Source organism: Pogona vitticeps, chromosome 1 (assembly GCF_051106095.1).
Source record: "Pogona vitticeps strain Pit_001003342236 chromosome 1, PviZW2.1, whole genome shotgun sequence".
NCBI classification, from domain to species: Eukaryota; Metazoa; Chordata; class Lepidosauria; order Squamata; family Agamidae; genus Pogona; species Pogona vitticeps.
The window spans coordinates 349,017,835-349,045,131 of NC_135783.1; the positions used below are offsets into that span (position 1 = coordinate 349,017,835).

A 27,297-nucleotide genomic window follows, 5' to 3' on the forward strand; every position below is an offset into this window, starting at 1 on the left:
ACTGGTACAAGCCTGATGAAGTGGTCTTGATCCACGAAAGTTCGCGTACTGTGTGAAGAATTTTGACTGGTCTATAAAGGTATTGGCTACTTTTGCTTTTGTATGCAAGACTACCGTTGGCTGCTTGCTTGGTTAGGCATCCTTCAGTCTCGAAAGACTATGGTGACGTGCTCTGTATGGAGGACTTGGAACAGCGTCTAGTGAGGCTGAAGAGGCCAATTTGAGAGTGACAATCTCTTCCACACTGAAGACAAATCCAACCTGTCCCCTGTCCAGCTCCCTGGTTTTGCTTCCTTTGTGACTTCCTCTTTGCCTCAGCCTGCTGTACAAGTGTCTCTTCAAATTGGGAGAGGCCGTGATGCACTGCCTGCCTCCAGGCTGAACGGTCAGATGTCAGGGTTTCCCATCTGTTGAGGTCTATTCCTAAGGCCTTCAGATCCCGCTTGCAGATACTGTATCCTTGTATCGCAGCTGTAGTCTCCCTCTGGGGTGATTTCCCTGCATTCTCCATACAGCAGATCCTTTGGAATCCGACCATCGGTACCATATGACAACCAATGTAATCTGTAGCCGTAACTGGAATAGTGCCATTGAATCAACTACTGAGTGATGACTCAGTATTTATGTAAATCCCATTCATTCACTGGGTATACTCTAGTTAGCAGTACCATTTGCCTTCAAATCCCAGCATGTCTCTATCTATGATTCACCCATCTGCCAAAAGGTTCACTTATATATAGAATATTCTCTGCCACCATTTTATCCTCACAATAATCCTGTGACATAAAATTTAGATCTCATCATTTTAGTCTGGCATACCAAGGTAAAAAATCTACTTGAACAATGACCTCAGGGCGCCATAAACTTTATAAAACTCCTCAGTGGTGTGAGTCTGTGGTTGTCTGTCCACAGCTAACGTTTATCCCTGAAAGAGTTAATTCCAGTGTGAACCAGATAACCTTTACCAATCATACCATAATCCCGTCTGGGTATCAAGGTATAAGTTATTTCATTGTTGGTATGATTCCAAACAACATCAGCTGGCTTGTTGCTGCAAGATGAATTCATGACCATTGTTTCTGTTTCTCATATGCATAAAAAAGGAATCCAAAACTGTTAAAAGGTAACTGTTGAGAAGTCACCGGCATGTTATGTTTTTAAAAAATAATTCTTACAGCTCTGAGAAAAAGCTGCAGATACAAACGCATAAAAATACAAAGACTAAACTTACAAGCAAATACTTAAGTCAGAGAAACATATTTCAGTTACAAGCTTTTTATTTATTTATTTATTTATTTATTTATTTATTTACTTATTTATTTATTTATTTATTTATTTATTTATTTATTTATTTATTAGTTTTATTTATACTGTATGCCTCATTTCTCCCAACAAAGGGACCCAACGTGGCTCACAACATTAAAATTCACACAATTTAAAAACACAATAAGTTTAATATTTAAAAGACAAATTAAACAGTATACGATTTAAAATACAATTAAAAGATCAAAACATGACAACATAAAAAAAGATTTAAATTATCTGCTAAAATGGGGTTCAGGGATTCGGTTATATTTGTTAAAAGCCTGCCTGAAGACATGGGTCTTTAGCTTTTTTCGAAAGGATAAAAGGGAAGGAGCCATCCTGATCTCCCGAGGGAGAGCGTTCCATAGCCTGGGAGCTGCCACAGAGAAGGCCCTCTCCCGTCTCCCCATCAATGGGACCGAGAGAAGGGTCTCCTCTGCTGATCTTAACCACCAAGAAGGCACATATAGGGAGATGCGGTCCTTCAGGTAGCCTGGACCCAAGCTGTATAGGGCTTTATAGATAATGACCAGCACTTTGAATTGGGCCCTGAAACGGACTGGTAGCCAGTGCAATTCTTGTAACAGGTTTGTTCTATGTTCCCTGTAGCTGGCTCCAGTCAGTCGTCTGGCTGCAGAGTTTTGCACCAGCTGAAGTTTCCGAACAGTCTTCAAAGGCAGCCCCACGCAGAGCGCATTACAGTAATCCAAACGGGATGCAACTAAGGCATGTGTCACTGTAGCCAGATCCGACATCTCAAGGTACGGGCACCGCTAGCGCACCAGCTTTAGCAAATGCACTCCTAGCCACCGCCGAGACCTGGGCATCGAAGCTTAGGGATGAATCCAGGAGTCCACCCAAGCTGCGGACCTGAGTTTTCAGGGGGAGTGTAACCCCATCCAGCACAGGTAGTATCCCTATTCCCTCATCTCCCTTCCGAATAACCAAGAGCACCTCCGTCTTGTTTGGATTAAGTTTCAGTTTGTTTGCCCACATCCAGCCCATTACTGAGGCCAAGTGCTGGTTTAGAGTCAAGACAGCTTCCCTGGAATTAGATCGTTAGGTGTCATCCGCATACTGGTGACACCGAACCCCAAAACTCCACACAATCTCTCCCAGAGGTTTCATGTAGATGTTAAAAAGCATTGGTGACAAAGGAGAACCCTGAGGAATGCCACAGGCCAATGGCCAGGGCGTCGAGCAGGAGTCACCCAGCCCCACCTTCTGAGTTCTCCCCTCCAAGAAGGGCTGGAGCCACTCTAAAATGGTGCCTCCGAGTCCCATCCCAGAGCGATGGCCCAGAAGGATACCATGGTTGATGGCATCGAAAGTCACTGAGAGGTCCAGCAGAACCAACAAGGACACACTCCCCCTTGTCCAGTACCCGGCGTAGGTCATCCACCAAGGAAACCAAAGCTGTCTCTGTCCCATAGCCAGGCCTGAAACCAGACTGAAATGGGTCTTTTGGCTACAGAAGTGGTCGAGAGGAACTTAAATCACATTTAAATCCAAACATATAGATGCTTATAGTCATAAAAGCATCTCTCCTCAAAAAGGAAAAAATCTATAAAAGTAGAAATATATAGTGGTGCCTCGCTTAGCGATCGCTCCGTTGAGCGACGAAATCACTTAGTGATGAGGTTTTGGCCATTGCAAGAGCAATCGCTTAGCGATGGTCCCTATGGGGAAAATTCATTTTGTGATGATCACGGGGAAGCATTCATCACAAAGCCCCCATTTTCGGCCAGCTGATCAGTGGTTTCAAATTGGCCACCGGGTAAATAAAATGGCTGCCCGCTGTGTTGCCTCACTTTAGAGGTACCGAAAATGGCCTCTTCACATAAGGTTAGTTTTGAAACCCACAGGAATGCATTAAACGCGTTTTAATGCATTTCTATGGGCTTTTAAAAATCGCTTAGCGATTAAATCGCTTAGCAACGTTTTTCCTGGAACGGATTAACGTCGCTAAGCGAGGCACCACTGTATTTCATTCGCATCCAGCCCACGGAAATCCATGATTTTTGTGTGGTGCCTCTCTTCTACTGCATATCCTGTCTGCTTTTGGCGTCTTTTGCCTGGTATCTGGGTTGTTGGTATCCAGGGTGTGTGTGGCATGTATTTTTGTCTGTTTTCTCTAGATCTGTATTTCTCTCATTTGCTTAAATTTCCCTTCAAGGGTCAACCACTAAGACTTGCTGATGGAGCAAACCTTGACCCTATGTCATCTTATAGAGTTTCTATGAGAATTTCTATTGCTTTCCCCAACCCAGCAAAAACCACAGGAGGGTGGACTACTTTAGGCACATACTCCCAAGAAACCAAACTGCTGGTGAACATATTTGGTGAGGTACCATTTTGCCATGCTTCCATTACAGTACTCTAACAATTCCATAGTCAAGGATTTTTTTCCCCTTGATTTTTTGTATTATCTTAGCATTTGCTTACATGTCAATGTTCAAGTGTTAACTTGCTAGGAAAAAGGTTTTTCGTGAGGCAATGTTATTTTACATCGACCTTGCTTCCCTTTGCCATGGCTTGGATGGAGAATTAACTGCTTGTTTTGCTGTGACTTTTAGCACACAGCTGTTCAAACCTCACTTTCTCAAGCACAATGTAAATTTCCAGAGTTGCACTTTTACAGCCCTCTCAATTATTTCAATTATTTTAAAATGGAAGTGAGAGCTGGACCATAAAGAAGGCTGACCGCCAAAGAATCGATGCTTTTGAATTGTGGTGCTGGAGGAGGCTCTTGAGAGTCTCCTGGACTGCAAGGAGAACAAACCTACCCATTCTGAAGGTAATCAACCCTGAGGGCTCACTGGAAGGACAGATCCTGAAGCTGAGGCTCCAAAACTTTGGCCATCTCATGAGAAGAGAAGGCTACCTAGAAAAGCCCCTCATATTGGGAAAGTGTGAAGGCAAGAGGAGAAGGGGACGACAGAGGACGAGATGGTTGGACAGTGTCATCGAAGTGACCAACATGACTTTGACCCAACTCCAGGAGGCAGTGGAAGACAGGAGGGTCTGGCCTGCTCTGGTCCATGGGGTCACAAAGAGTCAGACATGATTTAATGACTAAACAACAACAACAATTATTTCAACACTCTATATGTACAAAATTCAGAACCTTGGCAGGCACTCTGTTACACCACACTGTCTTTCTGGGGAAGAGGCTGTGTCTGCATTCTCTGATTTAGAACCTCCAAAAATGCTGGATTGCAACTCCCATCATTCCCAGACAGCATGGCCAATGGGTATTGTGACCCACCATCTCTGGAAAGCATCATATTGGAGAAGACTTTGCTGTATAAACAAGGGCTTAAGTACAGGCACACTATAATTTGAGGATTTTAAAAAAATATATATGGTAGGGTGTTCACAAGGAAACGAATCCATTGCATGCTAGCAATCTCTAGAATCATTAAAGAATTTGGAGTCCTACTGGCAACAGAAAAACTGGTTGAATCCATGGGGTCTCAAAAGATTAAGGCAAGTCAAAATAAATTGTGATAGCACATAATCACCCCCCACTCCTACTAAAAAGAGGGGGATGGATTCGGTCTTCTACTGCATCAGACCATTTGAGCATGCAGGTCAGTTAGTGGATGGACAGTCCCACAGCGTGTGTGTGTTTGTGTCGGTACCTATGCCATTCTCCACCACCTCCAGACTCACATCTATTCCCTTTAAAAAAGAAAAAGCGCACAAGTAAAGTAACCTTAAAATGGAGAATATATTCACAGAGGCTTCTACGGGTGTGAATCTTCTGTTACGGGAGAACGTATTATTGGCGATGGAGACTCAAAGGCCATACTAGTGCCTAGTACTAATGAGAGGATAGGGTTGCATAAGCCATACCCTTAACAGTGCTCCTTGAACCCAGGACCTTCTATATGCAAGTTGTTGCTACAGTACTTCCCAGTGCAGTCTGACAAGCAGTAGCTTGTGTTCTCTTTTAAATTTGGCCACAGCAGTTTTTCTTTCCTACACCGTTGGATAGCTCAGTGGATTAAGTATCTGGTTGCAGAGCCAGAGGTTGGGAGTTCGATTCCCCACTTGTGCCTGCTTGACCGAGGTCAGACTCGATGATCTCTACATGGTCCCTTCTAGCCGTGCAGTTCTAAGAATATTATTATTCATTTTCCATTTTAAAGATATTTTCACTACTGAGTACACATTGCTAGACAGCACTTTGAATTTTGCTTAGGGATTCAACTTCGTCTTTCTGCGATTTCTATTTTTCCCCCACTTATTTATTTAACTTATATTTATTTATTTAACTTATATGCCGCCCACACTACCCAAAGGTCTCTGGGCAGCTTACATCAATTAAAATACAATAACATACAATAAAAAAGATAAAATGATGTTATGCTGCAGTGTTACCAGTATACATTTTTGAAGTCAAGAATGATAACACGTTAAACCTTACAAATCCTGCTCCTGCGAATTTCAAGGAATCCTGAACCACCTCACCTTGAGTTTAACAATTGGGGGATCAAATGAATTATCTCGTGGTGGTTAATTTATGAGAAGATAGTGTTACTGTAAACACAGCTGACACCACTTGACGGAGAAGGGAAAGAAACAAACTAAACCGCGCTCTCCATCCATAAGGCTGAGAGATTATGGGATTGAAACATTCCACTGGCATCAGTAAAACCTGAACATCTGGAAACTAAGGTTTTTTTTTCACCCACAACCTCTTCATATTGTAATCCCCTCCTCTTTACATTACTGTTACTGCATGTCATGTACCTGACTTTTGAGAGTGATCAGGGAAGTAAATATGTATATTCCAAAATTGTCTCATCACTTCTTTAAAAAAAATTGCTATTATGGTCAAGAACGAAGATACAAACATGCAATTTTTTTTTTTGTAAAACGCACTTTTTAAGATGCCATCCTTTCCCAGTATAGTTCAATTCAATTCAAAGGGCTGGCTTTAACCTATGAAACCCTAAAACAGCTTGGGTCCAAGATATCTCAAGCAAGGTGTCTCCCTTCATGAGCCTGCCCGGGTGTTAAGATCATCAGGAGAGGCCTTCCTCTCGGTCCCACCACCTTCACAGGTGTGCTTGGTGGGGACTCAGGAGAGGGCCTTCTCTGTGGCTGCTCCTAGACTCTGGAACTCCCTCCCACTGGAGGCTAGCCTGGCCCCATCTTTGCTGTCCTTCCGCAAACAGGCGAAGACTTTTCTCTTCAGGTTGACTTTCCCTTAGTGACTGTCTGCCAGAGACAGGTTTTTACATGGAATTTTGCGCCTTGTTTCTTTGACTGTGGTTTTTTGATGTTAATTTTGTTTACCGTGGTAACTGTTCCAATCTTTTAAAAATCTGCCTACTTCCAGTTTTTCACTTTCAAATATTATCTTTTACTGATGTATGCCACTTTGGGTCCTTTTCAAAGAGAAAGGTGGGATAAAAATACTTTAAACAAATAATTAAAAAAATACATACATTTAATTTTATTAAAAGGTAAGAACTAGCCTCTATCTAAAACAGTGGTCCCCAACCTTGGGCCTCCAGATGTTCTTGGAGTTAAACTCCCAGAAATCTTGGCCAGCAGAGGTGGTGAAGGCTTCTGGGAGTTGTAGTCCAAGAACATCTGGAGGCCCAAGGTTGGGGACCACTGATCTAAAAGACAAAAATCACCTGTGATTATACAGTAATAATGACAAATATGTGCACCCCATCTTCCTTTGTAGACTTCCAACATGATGTATAATAGATTAAAAGTATTAAGGGGAAGTAAGTGAGTTTAATATTATTATTTTTATCAACTGAAAATGTGCTCAGTTCTCTGTCTATCCCTTGCTTTCTCTCTCTCGCTTATCACATGAACAACCAAAAAGCTTCTCCCAATATCTTTCCAGAAAAAGGCTGCATCTTTCAAAGCACTATAAGAATTCAGTATGAAGTCCCCTTCTCCTTGAAGAGTCCAACTCAGCCTTTCCATCCCCAGCTGATCTTCTAAGACAAGAGGTTTCCAACCTTGGGTCACCAGTAGAGATGGAGGTATTCATATACGGATACCCCCACACAGGTGGATGCCCCTGTCCGCTGCGGCAGCCGCCTCTGCGATCCCTTCCCATCGTTCCGGAACTCGTGGTCGATGAGCCACTCGTCAGCCTGGCAGGGAGGCTCGTCTTCCCTCCTTCTGCCAGGAGTGGCTAGTTGACTGCGAGTTCCGGAGTGATCGCAAGGGAGTGCAGAGGTGGAAGCAGAAGTGGATGGGTGAGTGGACAGTCCGGCCCCCAGGAGGTTGGACCCTCATTATGTCCACCTGTGTGGGGGTATTTGTATACGAATATGAATACCCCCATCTCTAGTCACCAGACATTCTTGGGCTACAACTCCCAGAAATTCTGGCCAGTATAGGTAGTGATGAAAGCTTATGGGCATTTTTAGTCCAAGAACATCTAAGGCCCCAAGGCTGGGAACTGCTGTTCTGAGATCAAATCAAGCCTGGCTGAGATACCTTCACCATTACAACCTTGTCTCCACTCCAACCTCACCATATCAAGAGGTATGGAATCCGCCACCAAATCTACCACCACGGTTTTATATGGTGGGTCTTCGTGACAAATATGTAGGGGGGGATGCATCTACTACCATTCTAGAAGAAGACAGCCAGTGCTTTCCCCAGCATCAAGTGAAACCAAGCCTAACCAGATTTTGGAAAAAGTTACTTTTTTAAAAAATGCCGACTCTCAGAAGCTCTCCGCCAGCACAGGCACTGGTCTCCATGCTTCAGACCTCTCCAACAACAGTCAAACGTGCAGTCGCCAAAAACAGAATGGAGGAGCGAATCCGCATTGTTCGCAGCCGTGCCTTGTCTCCTTTGGAACACAGAGAATAAGTAAGTTTCAATCTGGGATTGGATGGCAACTGCATGCCGGCTGGGGATACTGCAATAAGATGTCCAGAGAGACCGTGTTTTTTTTTCAAACTTTGGTTCCAACACCCCACCAGAGCGAACGTTAACATAACATAAATCATGCTTGCTTCTTTGGATTCCAAAGAGAGGTTTTCGTGGCCTCATGTGAAAGCAACAGCCAGATGGAGTTGCAACACAAGGAGACTGGGGGGGGGGGGGGAGGCGGACGGTCAGGTGGTATGTTGAGCAAAGCCTTTAAGAAATCAACCTCCCGTCTGCTGAGCACTGAGGTATGCACTTGCCAATGGCCAAAAGAACACATGCCTGCACATGGCCACGGCTTAGCACCCACTTCACCCCACCCCCAACCTGACCTATCGCTCTTTCCTATTCTTTCCCAGCGTCTTCTGACGGCGTTAATCCAGGAGGAAAGGCACAGCCGAAACGGTAGAAGTCAGCAAGCCATGTCCTACCACCCCGTTCAGGGAAATCCTGCAGGTTTCCCCAGCAACCGGGGCCCATTTCAAAGCAGCTGGGAACAGCAGGGCAACAAAAGCAGAGCCGGAGCCCGGCTGCCTTTTGTGAACACGTCTTCCCGCTCAGCCCCTTCTCCTTGTGTGGCGGCAGCCAGGAGAGACAAAGCCCGGACGGATGAGGAGGAGACAAGGCACTTGCTCTCCTGGAAGGATCTGGGCCCACAAGTGCCATTTGTTGTTGTTGTTTAGTCATTTAGTTGTGTCCGACTCTTTGTGGCCCCATGGACCAGAGCACGTCAGGCCCTCCTGTCTTCCACTGCCTCCCGGACTTGGGTCAAATTCATGTTGGTCGCTCTGGTGACCCTGTCCAACCATCTCGTCCTCTGTCGTCCCCTTCTCCTCTTGCCTTCACACTTTCCCAACATCAGGGTCTTTTCCAGGGAGTCTTCTCTTCTCATGAGATGACCAAAGTATTGGAGCCTCAGCTTCGGGATCTGTCCTTCCAGTGAGCACTCAGGGTTGATTTCCTTCAAAATGGATAGGTTTGTTATCCTTGTAGTACAGGGGACTCTCGGGAGCTTCCTCCAGCACCACAGTCGAGTCTCCTCCAGCATCACAATTCAAAAGCATCCATTCTTCAGCGGTCAGCCTTCTTTATGGTCCAGCTCTCACTTCCATACATCGCTACAAGTGCCAGCCCTCTCCGAAATGTCCAGGCTGTCCACGGCCATTCATGCTTGGTGAAAGGGGAAGAAGCCTCCTCATCAGCAGAAGTGCCACTGATGCGAGGTTTGACTCCGCGGACAGAAGACAACCAACCAACAGGAGCAGTTGAGGCCAAGCTGGAACACAAACGGCATCGGCCTGAAAGTTGTTGAGATGGTCAGGTGCCATCAAGTCATTTTCCCGTTTTGAATGACCCCGTGATCTGAGTGATCTCCAAAAGAGTCCTGTCATGAAGAGCCCTCAAGAAGTGGAAGTATTGAAGAGAAACTTAGACCACCACCTGGCAAGAGAGCCTTTGATTTGTATTCCCTGCACTGAGGAGGGGGTTGGACTGGATGGCCTTCGAGGCCCCTTCTAATTTCACTACTCTATGATTCTATGGAAATAATAGCAGATATTCTTTAGTACTCAACTTCTGTTTTGTCCAAGACACTTTCAGTACCACTCCAATAACCCTTTGGGTACAATAGTAAATCACTGATTTTATATATCAAATTTATATATAGCCTTAGGAAAGCCTTGGAAATGGACCTCAACAGATGGGAAACCTTGACATCCGAGTGTTCAGCCTGGAGGGAGGCGATGCATCACGGCTTCTCCCAATTTGAAGAGACACTTGTACAGCAGGCCCAGGCAAAGAGGCAATCGCAAAAGCAGCAAAATCAGGGAGTTGGACAGGGGACAGATTGGATTTGTCCTCAGTGTAGAAGGGATGGTCACTCTCAAATTGGCCTTTGCTTGCGTGTTCAAGTACCGGTTGCAGAGAAAGTATGATACGTCATAGAAATCCTCCCCTTACTCTTGATTATGGAACGTGCTCCAAAAAAAAAAAAAAAAAAAAAAGGAAAGAAATTAAAAACAAACAAATTCCGCCAGTATTTAAGAGTTTCATTTTAAGCTGCATCTCCATTATTGGAAGGTTCTGTCTGTGAAATCTCTTATGTCCCCAGGGCATATTTCAAGTAATTTCTGCATAAACCAAGAAAGACAATTAAATCTCTTCTTACAGAAAAATACCCATCCCAGGTGCCAAGAAGTTGCACAATGCCAAGAATTGCAGAAGGTGCCATCACACTTTAATTTAAGCAAAACTTTCCTAATAGCTCTTTTGCTTCTTTTTCTGACCCTGTTCCAAATGTCGCATGACAAGATTACACAGCAGCTGTGTGATACTCACCAAGCCCTTAAACTAATGCTGAAAGACAACATTCAACCCTGTCTGAACACACAGTGCAACAAATGAAAAATAGGTAGGTGTCATAAGACAACATCTGCATCTGTCCGAAAAATGATACTGAGAGAGAGAGAGAGAGAGCAAGAAAACCACAGATTTGTCTCTTATAGATAATTATACATATTTGTGTCTTAAAAACAGAATTGGTTGTGCTTTTTCATCATTAAGGAGGCTTGCTGGTCCAGCCATTTTCATCCCCTGGTGTGTCCACCGACATTATTCTGCTCATTTTTATGACTTCCCAGCTTTCCGTTTCAACATGTTGAAACTGTCTTGTCAAGTGTGGAGGGGAGTGCATTTAACAAAGGCTCCCAAATGTTAAATTGTCATTATAATGTAATACAGTGGTGCCTCGCAGGACGAAAAACCCGCAAGATGATTGTTTTTTGTGATCACTATGGTGCCTCGCAAGACGTTTTTTTTCTATGACCGTGCTTTGCAAGACTTTTTTTTTTGAGACTGATGCTTCGCAAGACTTTTTTTTTAGACTGATGCTTTGCAAGACTTTTTTTTTTTTAGATCAATGCATAGGGAATCTCTCAAGACGATTTTTTCACAAGACGACGATTTTTGTGGAACGAATTAAAATTGTCTTACGAAGCACCACTGTACTGAGCTGGATTTGGGTTGACAGTTGCTGTGCTGTCACTGAACACGCACAGGTATCCATTTGGCTCCTTTCACTGAACCAAAATAAAATCAAAATACTGCAATTCTGGCCCATTTTTTCCTTTCAGATTTTCAAACGCAGTTCTGCCAAGGCGGATTGACTTTCTGGGGTCAGAAACCAACTCAAGAGTACAGAGAACAAACCAACACAGTACACAGCCAACCACTCACCACAAGTTCACTGAACATAACATCCAACTCTTCCACCAGCGGCATCGGCAGAGACGGCTCCATGGTTTGTAGGGCAAAGCTGCTGTCATTCCGCAACCGATACGTGATCTCCGGGTGCTCATTACTTCGGAAGCAACAGAAGATGAACGAAATCCCTCGCCCGCTCCTTTTTCTTGGGGCCATGGCTGAAACCCTTAAGGTTTTCCTTTCTGGATGCTAAATTCTGAAAGAACAAGGGGTACGGATTAAAAATTTGCCTCCTATTTGCATACCAACAGGACTACAAATATAGAGTGTGGTATAGGTTCGATCCTGTTAAGGAGAAAGGCAGGATAAAAATATTTTTAACAATAATAATTATAATACAGTGGTGCCTCGCATAGCGAGGTTAATCCGTTCCGGATTAACCTTCGCTATAGCGAAACATCGCTGAACGGGACAGGGAAAGCCATTGGAACATAAAGGCTCCTTTACTCACCGTTCAGCGAAGTTTCCTATGGCCGGCAGCCATTTTCGCACCCTTGTTAAGCGAGGGGAGGGCGCGAAAACGCTGCGCGTGGCCATTTTGGGGCTTCCGGCGGCCGTTTTGTCCGCCGAACAGCTGATCGTCGGGGCTTCGTTTTGCGAAGATCGGTAAGCGAAACGCTTACCAATCTTCACAAAGTGAGTTTCGCCCTATCTAAAGCTCGTTCAGCGATCGCATTAGTGATCCCAAAAAAGGGATCGCTATGCGATTTCGTCACTCGTTAAGCGATGCACCACTGTATTGTTGTTGTTGTTTTGTAGCTCTTGATGTTATTTCTGAAATTTCCAACTGCTATAAATACGGTGTGAAAGTTCTTGATATTGTTCCCAAAGCCCTGATGACGATGGGGACCACTGAAACATATCACCGTTGGCCCCATCGTCACCTGGGCTTTGAGAAGAATATCAAGGAATTTCACACAGTATTTTTAGCTGTTGCAGATGTTGGAACGAACATCATCAGAGCTACAAAAAAAGGGCATTATTAGGAACAGCATATGTACATACAGTACTACAACGATATTTAACAGATAGTTAGGTTTTGGTTAAAACTTGTATCTGTTATATATGTAAAAAGTCAATGTTTTTTTATAATTTTGATTGACTCTGCCTGGTGTTTTTGAACAACATCCCACCAAGTCTATCGAACAGCTCAAATCTCACTGCAACAGAAACAAAAAAGCCATTCCCCCCACCTCCCGGGAAGGGCATTTATAACTTTAAGTCCTTCTACTATTATATTTATCACTTATGGTGGCTTTTAAAGGCATAATAAATCACAGCAGTCTTGTTGCGTGTAAAGATAAAGAAAGACAAAGACTAACTCCATTAATGGCTGGAAATAGTGTGCTTTTTGCACTGAGAATAAATGTTATTGTTATTTATTGATTGGTTTTCCCAGGGACTTCTCATGATGCGCTCAGAGTACGATAGGCTCCATTTGGTCATTCTTATTATTATTATTTTTGCTTTAAATGAGATTTGGACCACACAGACTTCTCAACAGATGATATATTCAAAATGAGGATTGTTTTCCTACAGGTCTTCAAATGGAATACTGTCTTCCCTGAAAATGGATACATGTCCACCTTATTTACATGACATTGCAATGATAGTCCAAGAGTGGACCCATGTAATCAGAATTTGGAAACGCTATTTTCGCTGCCTGGTAAGCGAGGGCAGGGCGCGAAAACGCTGCGGGCGGCCATTTTGCTGATCCGGCGGCCATTTTGGAACCGCCAATCAGCTGTTTTCTAAACATCACAATGCGAAGATCGGTAAACATTTCGCTTACCGATCTTTGCATTGCGATGTTTAGCCTATCTAAACATCGCAATGCGATCGCATTAGCGATCGCAAAAACGTGCCGCTATGCGGATTCGTCGTTAACTGGTGCGCCCGTTAAGCAAGGCGCCACTGTATTCCAACCAGCATATCTTTAATTTATTACAAGCTGTCTGGAAAGTGAGCAGGGGACGTTGCTGGCATATTAGCCCTGCTAGTTGTCTCCCTGTTAACACGTTCTAAAAACCACAGTGTCTTCTATGACTTTTTGAAATGCCCTTTTTGCTTCCAAGGAACTTTCTCCCTCATGGAAGCAAAAAAAAACGTTGAGTTAAAAAGGACGGCATTGCCTTCATTGGCTCCTCCTCCTCTTAGTTCTTCTGCCAGCTGGTCTTCATGGTTGATTCAAGAAAACCACAAAGTGGTAGTTACTTTTCAGCAAGCTCCTTTTCCCTATATACACCACTCCCTGTTTGCTCAATCATTAAAGGCAGCAGAAACTGTGGGGCAGTAGTGGGGGGGGGGGACACACAATAATGCAAGAACATTGAGTTTAACAGAGCGAATCTATTTTAAAAAATACACTGAAAAGCTCAGCCTCCTAATGCCAACAGATTTGTATCTGAAAACATAGGAACAGGCCAGAGAACAACAGAAACTGGGAGATAGACAGAGTTTGAATGTCTTGCTACAATGACTGTATGGCCTTGTCCTACCTCCAACCAGCAGCAAGAGAATTTGAATAAATACAGTGGTGCCTCGCTTAACGGCGATAATCCGTTCCAGGAAAATCGCTGTTAAGTGAAAACATCATAAAGCGAAAATGAAAACCCCATTGAAACTCATTGAAACCCGTTCAATGCGTTCCAATGGGGTAAAAACTCACTGTCCAGCAAAGATCCTCCATACGGCGGCCATTTTCGCTGCCTGTATAGCGAGGAATCCATCCCTAAACACAGCGGGGAGCCATTTTAATTAACCGGCAGCCATTTTGAAACTGCCGATCAGCTGTTACAAAAACGTCGTTTTGCGAAGAATCAGTTCCCGAAGCAGGGAAACGATCATTGCAAAGTGAAATTCCCCCATTTAGACCATCATTTTGCGATCACAATTGCGATCGCAAAAAGATCGTCATAAAGCGGATTTTTCGTAATGCGGGGCAATCGTAAAGCGAGGCACCACTGGATAGGAATACATTTTCCAGGCCCTGGATTCGGAACCAACAAATTGGAATACAATTTTATGAAGCATGCATAGGTTAAAAAATGAAATTTGTCAGCACAATATACTTCTCCCTTGAACAGCATTAGTGGGGGTCAGGGAACCCAGGCCCCTGTGTAGTTCAAAATCTGTGCATAACTCTTATGTCTCCAAATCATAATTACAAAGCACAAACAGCTGATTCTCTCTCACACACACACACAAACACAGAGAACAGTTCTCTCTATCAGGATTTTCTTCCATAGTACTGACAATCCTTTCCACACAGTATTGTGTGTAATGAGTCTTAAAGGTCTTTATGAGTTCTTGATCTAGAGGCTGAACAAGAGACGTTGTATGTATAGGCAAGTAGACCACTTTGGGTGGGACGTGGTGGCACTGTGGGTTAAACCGCAGAAGCCTCTGTGCTGCAAGGTCCGAAGACCAGCAGTCGTAGGATTGAATCCACGCGACGGAGGGAGCTCTTGTCGCTTTGTCTCAGCTCCTGCCAACCTAGCCTTTTGAAAGTGTGTAAAAATGCGAGAAGATAAATAGGTACCACCTTGGTGGGAAGGTAACGACATTCTGTGTCTAGTCACGCTGGTCACGTGACCACGGAAACTGTCTACGGAAAAACGCTGGCTCTATGGCTTGGAGACGGGGATGAGCACCGCCCCCTAGAGCCGGATACCACTGGACTAAATGTCAAAGGGAACCTTTACCTTTAGACCACTTTGGCGTCTTTGGTATTGAACTCATGGCATTTTGAGTGGCTGTATATAACCAAATCTGTATATAACAAAAACCGTATTGCTCAGACCCGTGCAAATCAAGAGAGAAATGTATGTGATAGCAACTACCAAGGTGGGTTTCTTCTAAATGAAACCAGACAAACTTCTGCAAGATACAGCATCAACAGTTCCACATCAAGATGGAGGCATATATAACTGCAAAGTTATATCTATGGAAACCTCCAGTGTCAGAGGTGGTATGTTGATCAATATCAAGCATACTGGAGTATCGACCTGAAGGCAACTACTGTACTCATGTCCTTTCACAGGCTCACCTGTGTTCGGAAGTAATGCCATCCCTCACAGAAAAAGGCAGAATTTTGTGCCTACCAACATCTATCTGCAGAATTCTCTCCCAATGTTCCATGAGAAACTTTGGAAGTAATGCCCTCCCCACAGAAAAATACAAAAAAACAACAACACACAAAACCTTCAACATAGGAATGTTCTCAATAATATTTCGGGACTGATGTTTATACAGAAAACATTAGGCCCCACAGAACTGCTCAAACCAAAACTTGGAATAGATTTATTTATTTATTTATTTATTTATTTATTTATTTATTTATTTATTTATTTATTTATTTATTTATTTATTTATTTATTTATTTATTTATTTATTTATTTATTTATATCCTGCCTATCTAGTCAATTGTGACCACTCTAGGCGGCTTACAACATACAATCTATCACAGATCCCCAATATATATGACGCCCATCTTGCCATGTCTGAAAACTCTAAGCGTGTTGACACAGATTCTCACAGGCATGCTAAAGATATGGTCCATCACACTAGTAACTGAACTGACACACAATGGAGAACATACAGAGCACTTACACAAGTTATTTTATCAACAGCGAAGGCGGCACTGGGCTTTATACCCTTGCAACCCAGTTGTTCTTTCATGCTTATATTTTGAGACTGGAACCACATTACCAGCCATCCACAGAGGCCACACTTAAGAGTTTCTCAAAAGCCTTGCATACGTCAGGATGGGCCATCTGCAATCCTTCACAGCTACTTCATGGGACCACGGCTCCCATCATCCTCCAGGCAGTGTGCCTACAAATCAAGGAGGCTGCCTAATTCTTGGAGGGGGGAAGTGGGGAAGACATTCTGTCTGCTTCCCTCAGAGATTCTTTGTGACGCCCTACATGGTAGAGGATGTGCTGCTTGTGGGAGCCTCGAAACTGAATTCCCCAAAAGAGTAACTTTTCAAATGTCTGTTCTTATGTCCCTCCTTGTGTTGCCCCCAAAGCTGGAGGGACCTGCCTGTGGAGGGAGATGAATATATAATATTGCATGCATGTTGGGTAGAGAGACAGGTGCGCGCACACACCCAACGATGCCGGAAGTGGCGTTGAGGGATTGTAGCCCTCATCTGCATTGTCTTGTAATGCTTTGCAACACCCCTATAAAAAGCTAATTAAATAAAAATAAATAAAAAAATAAATATCTCCTTTTCCTTTTCTACGGGAAGGATGAGTTTGCCATGCAAAAAGAGTCCTCTTGCATTAGCTTGTCCAGCATTCTGTTTTCCTCACTGGCCCAGATATCTCTGGGAAGCCTATGAAAGCGTTAGTTCTCCTCCCGTAGGGCACCCTCTCCACCCCCATTAATCTCGGACTGGCGTTCGGTCTTGTGTTCCCTCTAAAGTCAGAGAAAAGTCCTTCTGGTCTTCAGCCACCATGGCAGAGAGACAAGCTGAGAACTTCTCCGGTCAAAGCTGAATCTCAGCCACACTGTTTTCTTTCAAAGGGGGGAAGGAGGGAAAACTATATCCATTTCCTCCCCCCTAAAAATGTGCAATCTTTAGCAGCCAGGCTGCTTTTCGGGAAGAACTCCACAAACAGGTGTCCTTAAGCGAAAGAATGAAAGAAAGAATAAGCAGCAAGAAAGGAACGCTTGGAGAAACAACAAATCAGGGGAGGGTCGGGAAGTCATTGTGACTGATTATTCTATTGACGGATATCCATTAAAATTCCGTCTCTTTGTCGCTGCTCAACAGCTGCTGGGATTGTTCAAGCACTTCTCCGATGGAGTTTGTGAGTGAACACCACCCTAAAGCAGAAGTAACATGCTGTTTTTTTTTAAAAAAAGACATGCTTTCATTGTTAAAAAGAGCCCATTCAGTGAAATCTCACCCACTTTGTTCCTATTTCATTCACGCTCATAAAAACACCTGCTTATTTTCATCTCCCATTCATTTCAAGTTCACTGCCTTTTTATTATTACTCCCGCTGCTCTGCGCTACCTGATGGTCTGGCTTCGTCAGATTTAAAAACAGAGCTGATCAGCAAAGCTGATGGGGGCGAAAAAAAAATAATTGAAACTCAATCCAGGCAAGACAGAGGTGTCCTTGGTCAGTCAAAAGGCAGATCAAGGAACAGGGAGGGAGGAAGGCTGTGCTGGATGGGGTTACGCTCCCTCTGAAAACAACAAGCGTACAGCTGGGCGGTCCTCCTGGATTCATCTCCGAGCCTGGATGCCCAGGTTTCGGCAGCGTCTAGGAGCGCGGAAACTAGTGTGCCCCAGCAGTGCCCTTCCTGGGGAGGTCTGATCCAGCCACCGTGACACATGCCTTAGTTACATCTTGGCTGGATTACTGCAGCACACTCCATGTGGGGCTGCCTCCTAAAAAGGGGTCCAAATTGCTACCTGGGGCTGATCACATACCCCAACCTCTATTTATAGCAGCTACAATGGCTGACGATCCATTTCCAGCCACAATTCAAAGAGCTGGTTTTACGCTATGAACCCGTATAGGGCTTAGAACCAAGCTATCTCGAGGCCTGCATTTGGTGGGGAGATAGAAGAAGGCCTTCTCTGTGGCTGCCCCCAGACTTTGGAACTTCCTCCCACTAGAGCCCAGCCTCGGCCCGTCTTTGCTGTCCTTCCACAAGCAGACAAAGACCTTTCTTTTCAGGCAAGCTTTCTCTTAGTGGCTGGCTGCCTGAGTGGGTTTTTTTTAAATGGATGGTTGTATTTTACTGCTTTGAATGCGTTTTGGTGTTGCTTTTGTTTACCATATCTTAACAGTTATATTTGTTTGATCGTTTTTAGTATTTGTATACTTACCGTTTTAGCTCTAAATACTGTCTTTTTTTAAATTTCCCAGAAGGCAGGGGATCTGACTTTAAAACACCCACAGCCATTTTACTACAACAAAATAATATTTTTCCAAGATAGCAGACCAGGACTGTTCCATTACACGTCCACCCCGCAGTTATAAACGCGATTCATCATTCATACCAAGAGCATCCTAAAAGTTTGAACACACACCGCTGTTACAGCTAAGTGGGAATCCCATTTTAGTGTTTTGCTTTCTGAGACATCACACATCAGTGGATTGGCTTCAGGAAAGTGGTAAAACCTGAATGATCCTAGCAGCATCACAATATCAGATTGGGAGTGGAAGCAGAGAAAGGATTGCAGCATCTGGTACCGTCAGAGATAAAAGGGTGGGCTGGTTAAAGCAGACACCACCCCGGGGCCAGAAGCAGGAAGTTAAGGACACTGCATGGATGTACAAACCACAAGGTCAGGCCAAGCACTGAAAGCCAAGTCAATGGAACACAGTTCAATAAGTTGTCAGAAACATGTACGAGCCAGACACCACGGATCAATCCATTTTAAATAGATGCTGGGATACAAGAGTTCCCAAACTCAGAGGGCTGGCTAAGCAAGAACTTTTTCTTCTGACAAACAAACACACAATTCTCCAGAGTCTGACGCTAAAACTAGTCAATGTCTCTTATGACAGAATTCAAGTTCTGAAAAACAGAGGGTTCCAAGGAAGGTTGAAGCCGGAGGCCAAAGCTAAAATCTGAAAAGAGGCACACACACCGATTTTGCAGAAGAACCAAAAAGACCTTCTAGTCTTGCACTACCTCATGGGCATGTTGCTTGCAACTCTCCAGTTAAACACGAGCATTCTGGGAATATACAAGTCTGGGCCACCAGGAAAGCCCAAATCAGCTTCAAAACTTCAAGGTAATCCCTGGTCTTCTTGAGCTCAGAGGCGTTTCACATTTACTCACACAATACCATCAACTGTAAAAAAAGACAAGTAGGTATTTGATCAAATCAAGTCTGAATTCTCTCTAGAAGCAAAAAAATAAATAAATGATGAAGCTGAGAAAGTTGTATGTTGGGCATATCATGAAAAGACAGGATTCCCCACAAAAGACAGTAATGTCAGGAAAAGCTGAAGGCAACAGGAAAAGAGGACGATCAAGTAGGAGATGGATTGACTCAATAAAAGAAGCCACAACTTTGAGTTTGCAGAAGAATGGCTGTTAATAATAGAACAGGTCACTAATTCATATGTTGATCATGACTTGGAGATCTGATGGTACATAACAACAACAGGATCTCCAAAGTACAGACAAGGCTGTATATAGTCTCTAGACCACTGGAAGCCACTCATCCTGATTTAGGTGGTTACACCAGCAGAAGGAGACAGTAAATGTGACTGGTTCCTACGCAAGGAAAGTCACAATTCTTCACAATTTCAGCTCACTGTTTCATTCAAACATAGTCATCATCTGTACACCATTCCTCCCTAACACAGTAATATGGATTTTCCACAAAGATACTCGTATTTGTTCTTTGAGAGATCTCAGTCATTTCTCTATAATGATACAATCCTGCAGCGTTTTAAAACATACAGTGGCCTCTGATGAACTGGACACTGTTCTGAGTTATTTGATCAAATCAATACAGCTGGAGAGCTTCAAAACAATAACAAACCTGTTATAATCCAAAAATTCAAAAAATGTGGCTGGCAGTTACCCAGCCGACTTGGTTCCGGACAGCACTGCGGTTGGTTACTATAGCAACCGCACAAGATGATGGCTTTGCATCCGTGTCCACCGAAAGATTTGGTACTGAGCAATTTGAAAATTCTGATTCAGCTGCCAGATAAGAGGCTTAAGACGGGGGAAGCCTGCATTCTTTTGCTGGGGAGTCTTCCAATTTGTTGCACCCAGAAGGATTAACAATGAAACAGTGAGCAACGAAATGGAACGTCCAGCAAATGCCGCTTTGGATTTGATAAATCAGGGACAGGATGTGTGCATGCCCAGAGTAATTAAGAAGACAACCTCTATGAGCTAAAGAAAGCTAAAAAGCAGCCCTGTGCACACATGCAGCAAAACAGATTGTAATAATTTTCAGTGCTTATCAGACTGCTATTAAAAAGCATGGGAATTAGGCTTTTAACAAAAAATGTAAGGCCTAATAGAGCTTTATTATTGTCTAATACATCCCCTCCTTTCTACTGAGAGGATTCTTGTCTTCTTTAGTGATTTTCAGCCCCCACTCAAATTCTTTCAACCATTTATCTCATTTTACAAAGGAGGAAATGGGCACAACCGTCCTCAATTCCAAAAAACAATCTAGAGAAACTTCATGGACAACAAAGTCAGCTCCAGCCCTTTCTGTTTAACACATCATAACAGGGCCTTGAATGCACATACAGTAGGTAGTCAACTGGCCTCTGGATCAGAGTCTAGAGACGTTACTTTCTTGGACTACAACCCTCAGAATCCCTAAGCCAACGGTTGTTACATTATGCCTGACTACTCAGCTCTTGAAAGTCCTCTGGACTGCAAGGAGATCAAACCTATCCATTCTGAAGGAAATCAACCCTGGGTGCTCACTGGAAGGACAGATCCTGAAGCTGAGGCTCCAATTCTTTGGCCATCTCATGAGAAGAAAAGACTCCCTGGAAAAGACCTTGATGTTGGGAAAGTCTGAAGGCAAGAGGAGAAGGGGACAACAGAGGACAAGATACTTGGACAGGGTCATCGAAGCGACCAACATGACTTTGACCAAACTCTGGGAGGCAGTGGAAGACAGGAGGGCCTGGCGTGCTCTGGTCCATGGGGTCACGAAGAGTCGGACACGACTTAACGACTAAACAACAACAACTCAGCTTTTTAGAGGCAGCTGAATGGCTCCTTCCTTGAGCCAAAATGTTGAACTAGAGGAATTCTTGGCCTGATCCAGCAAAGGGCCTCTTTGGTCTGTCCAATCCTCACTCTAGGCGCTCCTCCTGCCAGCTCTGAGATGTTTAACACTGCCAGCCAAAGCAAAAGGCTTATTCCCAGTGTGACTACTTCCCCTAATTGAAGTGGCTCAAATCCAAAGGCCAAAGAGCACTTCTCATAGTCTTGGAGAGTCCTTTTTTGGCAGCCATGTCCTCTTTCCTCCTCTTCTTCCTTCTGAAAGTAGGCCTATACACAACACATCTACTGCAAGTATCACTTGTTAACTATCCAGTAGGGGATAAACTGCTAAGCCAAATTCACAGATGATGGATGCAACGGGGGGGGGCGGGGGATTAAATATCTCCCAACAACAGCATCCACGTTGCTGTTTGAGCATCACTCATAAAGAAGCCTCTGAGATTTTGGTAAAGAATGGAACAGCTTGTCTCAAACATCCGTTTCTCTTCCTACACCTGGTCTGCCAGACAAAGATAGCAGCCATGGCGAAGAACGTCTTCTAACACAGCACAGCCTTTGATCCTACGAGGATATGGAGGGACCAAGCCGTCAAGCAACTTCACAAGCAAGCACAACACAACGAGGATGTACTGGCTCCACTTTGATGGCTCGTTTCTATCTGGTTCATAGTCCCTCGCCTTGCCCTTAAAAATACAATGGTTGAATCCACACGAGAGCGGTTCAAGCTGTTTTGATACCATTACAGAAGGATGGGGGCAGTTAGCATTCTTGTTACACAGGTGCAAGAGAGATAACACAAGCTGAGAATTTCATAGAATAATGGAGTTGGAAGGGGCCTCTAAGGCCATCAAGTTCAACCTCCTGCTCCATGTATACAATCAAAGGATATCTGCCAGGTGGTTGTCTAGGTTTCTCTTGAATGCCTCCAATGTTGGAGCACTCATCACCTCCTGAGGTCATTAGTTCCATTGTTGTACTGTTCTAACAGTTAAGAAGTTTTTTCCCCCTGATATTCAGTCTAAATCTGGCTTCCTGTAGCTAGAGTCCATTATTATGTGCCCTGCATGCTGGGATGATCAAGAACAGATCCTTCCCCTCCTCTGGTGGGATTTTAGTCTTCTCTGTTGACTTAGACCCCACAGTCTATGGGCTTTGCTGCCCAAACCCTACTGCTATCTACTTCCCTTAAGATCTCCCAATTTGATGAGACTTGGGCCATTCTCACGGATTCCCCCTTACTGTTCTTGCCATGAAGTTGCTTCCAACTCCTGGTGACTATAACAAGGTTTCCAATGTATGCAAGATCTTCAAGCAGTTGTTTGCCATCCCATCCTTAATTGCCACAACCCTGCAGGAATTTGGACCCAAGCTTTCTGAATCCCAGGCCAACAGTCTATCCACTACACTTCATCCTTCCCTAAACTTGAGACTATAACTCTATGCTCTTCGAAATACAGTGGTGCCTTGCTTGATGATGTTAATTTGTTCCAGCGAAATCGCTGTAGAGCGAAAACATCGTCAAACGAAATAAAAAAACTGTTCAATGCGTTCCAATGGGCTGAATACCTGCTCGTCCAGCGAAGATCCTCCATACGGCGGCCATTTTTGGTGCCTGTAAAGCGAGGAATCCATCCTAGAAAACAGCGGAGGGCCATTTTCTTCAGCCAGTGGCCATTTTGAAACCCGACGATCAGCAGGGAACCGATCATCGTTAACCCAAAAAAAACCCAATTTAAACCATCATTTTGCGATCGCAAAAACCTAATCGTACAGCGATTTCCTCATTAAGCGAGGCAATCGTTAAGCAAGGCACCACTGTACTGTTAACACACCATTACCACAAAATTTAAAGTTCATATGCAGAGACCTACCTACACTTGACTGCATTCATTTCGTCACTGCTCCATGCATCTAAAGTTTAGCCAGTTTTATCACCATTCAGCAATCCTCCTTCCCAGCCCTAATCATGCAGATCAAACAACCCTGTTCTGACCTTACAAGAAAACCTGGCAGAAGGAGCGTCCTGAGGCATGTGCATTCTTCTGAGCAAGCTCTGCAGAAAATATGAGATTTCGTAAGCGACTGCAAGCCAGCATCCATGCCAAACCTTGAACGCCTCTAATCGGGAACATCAGAAGTTACTGTAAACAAGGGGGGGGGAATGCTTATGAGATCCAAAAATGTTTCCTAACGCACGGTACGAAGCCAGGATGTTATTCTGTGTCAGCATCCTTTGGGAGGGGTGGAAACCCTCTCCTTGTGTCAACCCTGAGAGAACAAGGTGGCAGCTTTTCAGCATTTTATTCTGAGTCACCAATGAGTTGTTTACAAGGAAGGGCCTCCCTGAGCTGCTAATGATGTGTTTGACTTTTTGAGGCCTATCTTTAGATCAAAGTCAGCGCACTGGTGGGGCTGAGCCCTTTTTTATTAAGTCTCCATAACAGACAAGGTGACTGAACAAAACTTCTCAGGAGGGGGAGCGAGAGAGAGAGAGGAGAGCAGAAAAAGTATTTTTGGCTTCTTGTAGCGTTTGACACTACCCCAACCTTTTTTAAAAAAATAATCTCAAGCGGAGTTCTTGCTAAGAAAAACAGAAGCCAGGGTACATCTCTGCTGAGTTTGTAGGGAGGCAGCAGAAACACCAAAATGTTAAATCTGATGCCATTAAGAATGTCAGATACTAAGGTTTTCCACAGCGAGCCAATCTAGGAAACCTCTAGAAAATATTTATTTTATTTTATTTTATTCTATTTATTCAATACAGTACAACCACTCTAGGCGGTATATGTCCCTGATTGGATGTCAATTGGCAGCTGCATAGTCAATGCGGGAGTGGAGACAGGGCTCACAGAAATAAAGACCCACGATTCTCTGAGCTCCGTGCTCTAGGACCTCATCTGTCAGTTGCCTCCTCTGAGCTTAGCTATGATTCTTGAGCTCCCCCTCTCTCTGTACGTGTGTCTTGGGGTCCGATATGCTTGTATAGACTAACACGGCTGCTCCTTTGAGAATGAAGTAACCCGGAGCTGACGGGTATTGTAACAACAACAGTGTGAAGTCAAGCCAAGGTTTTCTAGGTAATGAGTATCCAGAAGTGGTCTACCATTCTCTTCTTCTGCTGGAGCTTCTGGGACTGTACAGCTTGCCCAAGGCCACACAGGCTGGCCCTTTTAGGGTGCAGAGTAGGGAACTGACCTCCCAACCTCTTGCTCTGCAGCCAGACACCCAACTCACTGAGCTATCCAGCTAGCTCTGGGCTACTCCTTTGGAAACTACGAAACTGCAAACCAAAATATTGAGGTTTATCCAAGAAAACAGGCTTATTTCAATGGCCAGAATCTTATTACCAATTTACATTTGTGTCATGGGACATGACATTAAGTCTTGCAGAAATGTATTCATTCATTCATTCATTCATTCATTCATTCATTCATTCATTCATTCAATTTATACCCCACCTATCTGGTCATTGCGACACATCCAGGAAGGTGCCCACTAAAGTTCTGCCTCCTTATGTCTTTGAACTACAGTCCCCAGAATGCCCTCGGTAGCATGGCCAGTGGGATTGTTTTCTGTGGAATTCCAGGAGCTGTCAGTCCCAAGACAATGTACAAACATCCCTAATAATGAGTGCTCAACCTGGGTTTCCATTCCCACTGGAAGAGAAAGCCTGCACATTCATTTCAGACAAAGAGGAAAGTGTGAGAGTTTGTGCACGAACTGGCCAGGAGACCAGGGAGGCAGGCAAACATACCACTGTGGCAATTCTCTTGTCTGAATCAAACCACTTACCGTATTCTTCCATGTATAAGACTATACTTTTGTCTAAAATCTTTAAACTAGAAATTGAGGGTCGTCTTATACACGGAAGTAAGCTGAGGAGAGAACAAAAACAAGTGGAGGGGAAAGCAGGGATCAAAGCGATCCTGCAGCACTTTGATCCCTTTCCCCCTACATTTGCTAAACCCAACTTAGATTTCTTAATTCTGGATTAGAAAAGTCTTATTTATTATTTATTTATTTATTTATTTTATTTATATCCCGCCTATCTAGTCGCGAGGACTACTCTAGGCGGCTTACAACAACGTTAAAATACAATAAAAATAAACAACCAATACAAAAACAGGTAAAAGAAAAAAAAAACAGTAAAGAGATAAGAAAATCAAAAAATAGTTTTATGAGAAGGCCTGCCGAAACATCCAGGTCTTTAATAGATTCTTGAAAGTGCCCAGCGAGGGAGCTCCGCGAATGTCAGGAGGTAAGTTATTCCACAGGCGAGGAGCCACCGCCGAGAAGGCCCTATTTCTTGTTTTCTCTTTCCGGGCCTCCCTCGGGGTTAGGCTCCTCAGCCTCACCTCCTGGCTCGCCCGTGTGACCCGGGTAGAACTTGGTGGGAGTAGGCGTTCCGCCAAGTATCGAGGCCCTAAACCGTTTAGGGCTTTATACGTAAGCATTAGCACTTTGAAGTCGATGCGGAACCTGATGGGCAGCCAATGCAATGCGGCCAGAGTGGGCGAAATATGTTGGAATTTTTTCACTCCACTAAGTAATCTGGCCGCCGCATTCTGCACCACCTGTAATTTCCGCAGCAGCCTCAAAGGAAGCCCCACGTAGAGCGCATTACAGTGGTCTAATCTTGAGATTACGAGCGCATGTACTAAGGTGGTGAGCGCCCCCACTTCCAGGTAGGGCCGCAGCTGGGCTATCCGCCTAAGGTGAAAAAAGGCGGTGCGGACCACCGATGCCACCTGTGACTCCATGGAGAGCACCGGGTCCAGGTGGATCCCCAAGCTGCGTACCCCATCCCTAGCAGGGAGAGTCACCCCCCCAAAAGAGAGGGAGTTACCCAAATCCCCGACTGTGGGGGGGCCCACCCTCAGCACTTCCGTCTTGTCCGGGTTCAGCCTGAGCCCGTTCTCCTGCATCCATTCCAGTATAGTCCCCAGGCAGCGCTGGAGGCACAGGACGGCTTCTCCTGCGGTTGGCAAAAAGGAGATGTAGAGCTGCGTGTCGTCCGCATACTGGTGGCACGAGGCTCCACACCCCCTGATGACCCCACCCAGCGGCCTCATATAGATGTTAAATAGCATTGGGGAGATAATCGACCCCTGTGGAACCCCACAATTGAGGCTCCACGGGGCCGAGACCCTCTCCCCAAGCTGGACTCTCTGGGGACGGTCCTCCAAGAAGGAACGGAGCCAGGACAATGCCAGGCCACCTATTCCCAACTCGGAGAGCCTCCCCAGGAGGATACCGTGGTCAATGGTATCAAAGGCCGCTGAGATGTCGAGGAGGACCAACAGGGACACTTTACCCCTGTCGGCCTCCCTCAGTAGGTCATCACACAGGGCGACCAAAGCCGTTTCTGTGCCGTGGCGCGGCCTGAAGCCCGACTGGAATGGATCCAGGGCATCTGTTTCTTCCAAGAGCGCCTGAAGCTGATCGGCCACCACCCTCTCGACTACCTTGCTAAGGAAGGAAACATTGGCGACGGGCCTGTAGTTGCCAATTTCGTCCGCCGCCAAACTAGGTTTCTTCCTAATGGGCCTAATGAGTGTGTCCTTCAGGGCAGATGGAAATCTGCCCTCAAGGAGAGACCCATTTATAATAGCCGTGGCCCACTCCGTTGTTAACGGCCTGGCCACTTTGATTAGCCAGGCCGGGCAAGGGTCCAAAGAGGAGGTGGTGGCACGACAGCGATCAAGCGCCCTGGAGACAGTATCAGGCGTAACAGGCTGAAAGGTGTCCAAAATCACCGGGCAAGACGGAGCGCTGGACATCTCAGCTCGACTCACTGTACTCAAAAAAGGAGAGAGGTCCCGGCGGATGCTCCACATGGGGCATCTTATACATGGAAAAATATGGTAGTGGTGACTCCAGCAGTTTGAGTTTGGAAGAGCTTGTGTAAGGAGGCTACCCATTTTGCGATCATTATTGAACCAAATGCAATGGGCAATCTCCACTTGTGTAAGGACACTACCTGCACAAGTGTGAGATTCAGCACTACTGCATGGAGTAGCCATTGCCACGAAACGGGATTCAAGTTCCTGTGTACAGGACAGCA

General features: G+C 44.7%; 1 protein-coding gene across 3 annotated transcripts in view; it reads right to left on the minus strand.

Moving 5' to 3' along the window:
* DAAM1 (dishevelled associated activator of morphogenesis 1) overlaps positions 1-27,297 on the minus strand; it is a 212,867-nt gene that overhangs the window by 116,569 nt on the left and 69,001 nt on the right. For all 3 annotated transcript variants that reach the window (XM_072986827.2, XM_020802503.3, XM_078383891.1), the window contains exon 2: positions 11,461-11,683. In XM_072986827.2, the coding sequence (XP_072842928.2) occupies positions 11,461-11,643 (183 nt within the window). In that variant the 5' untranslated portion in view covers positions 11,644-11,683. The remainder of the gene's footprint in view (positions 1-11,460; positions 11,684-27,297) is intronic.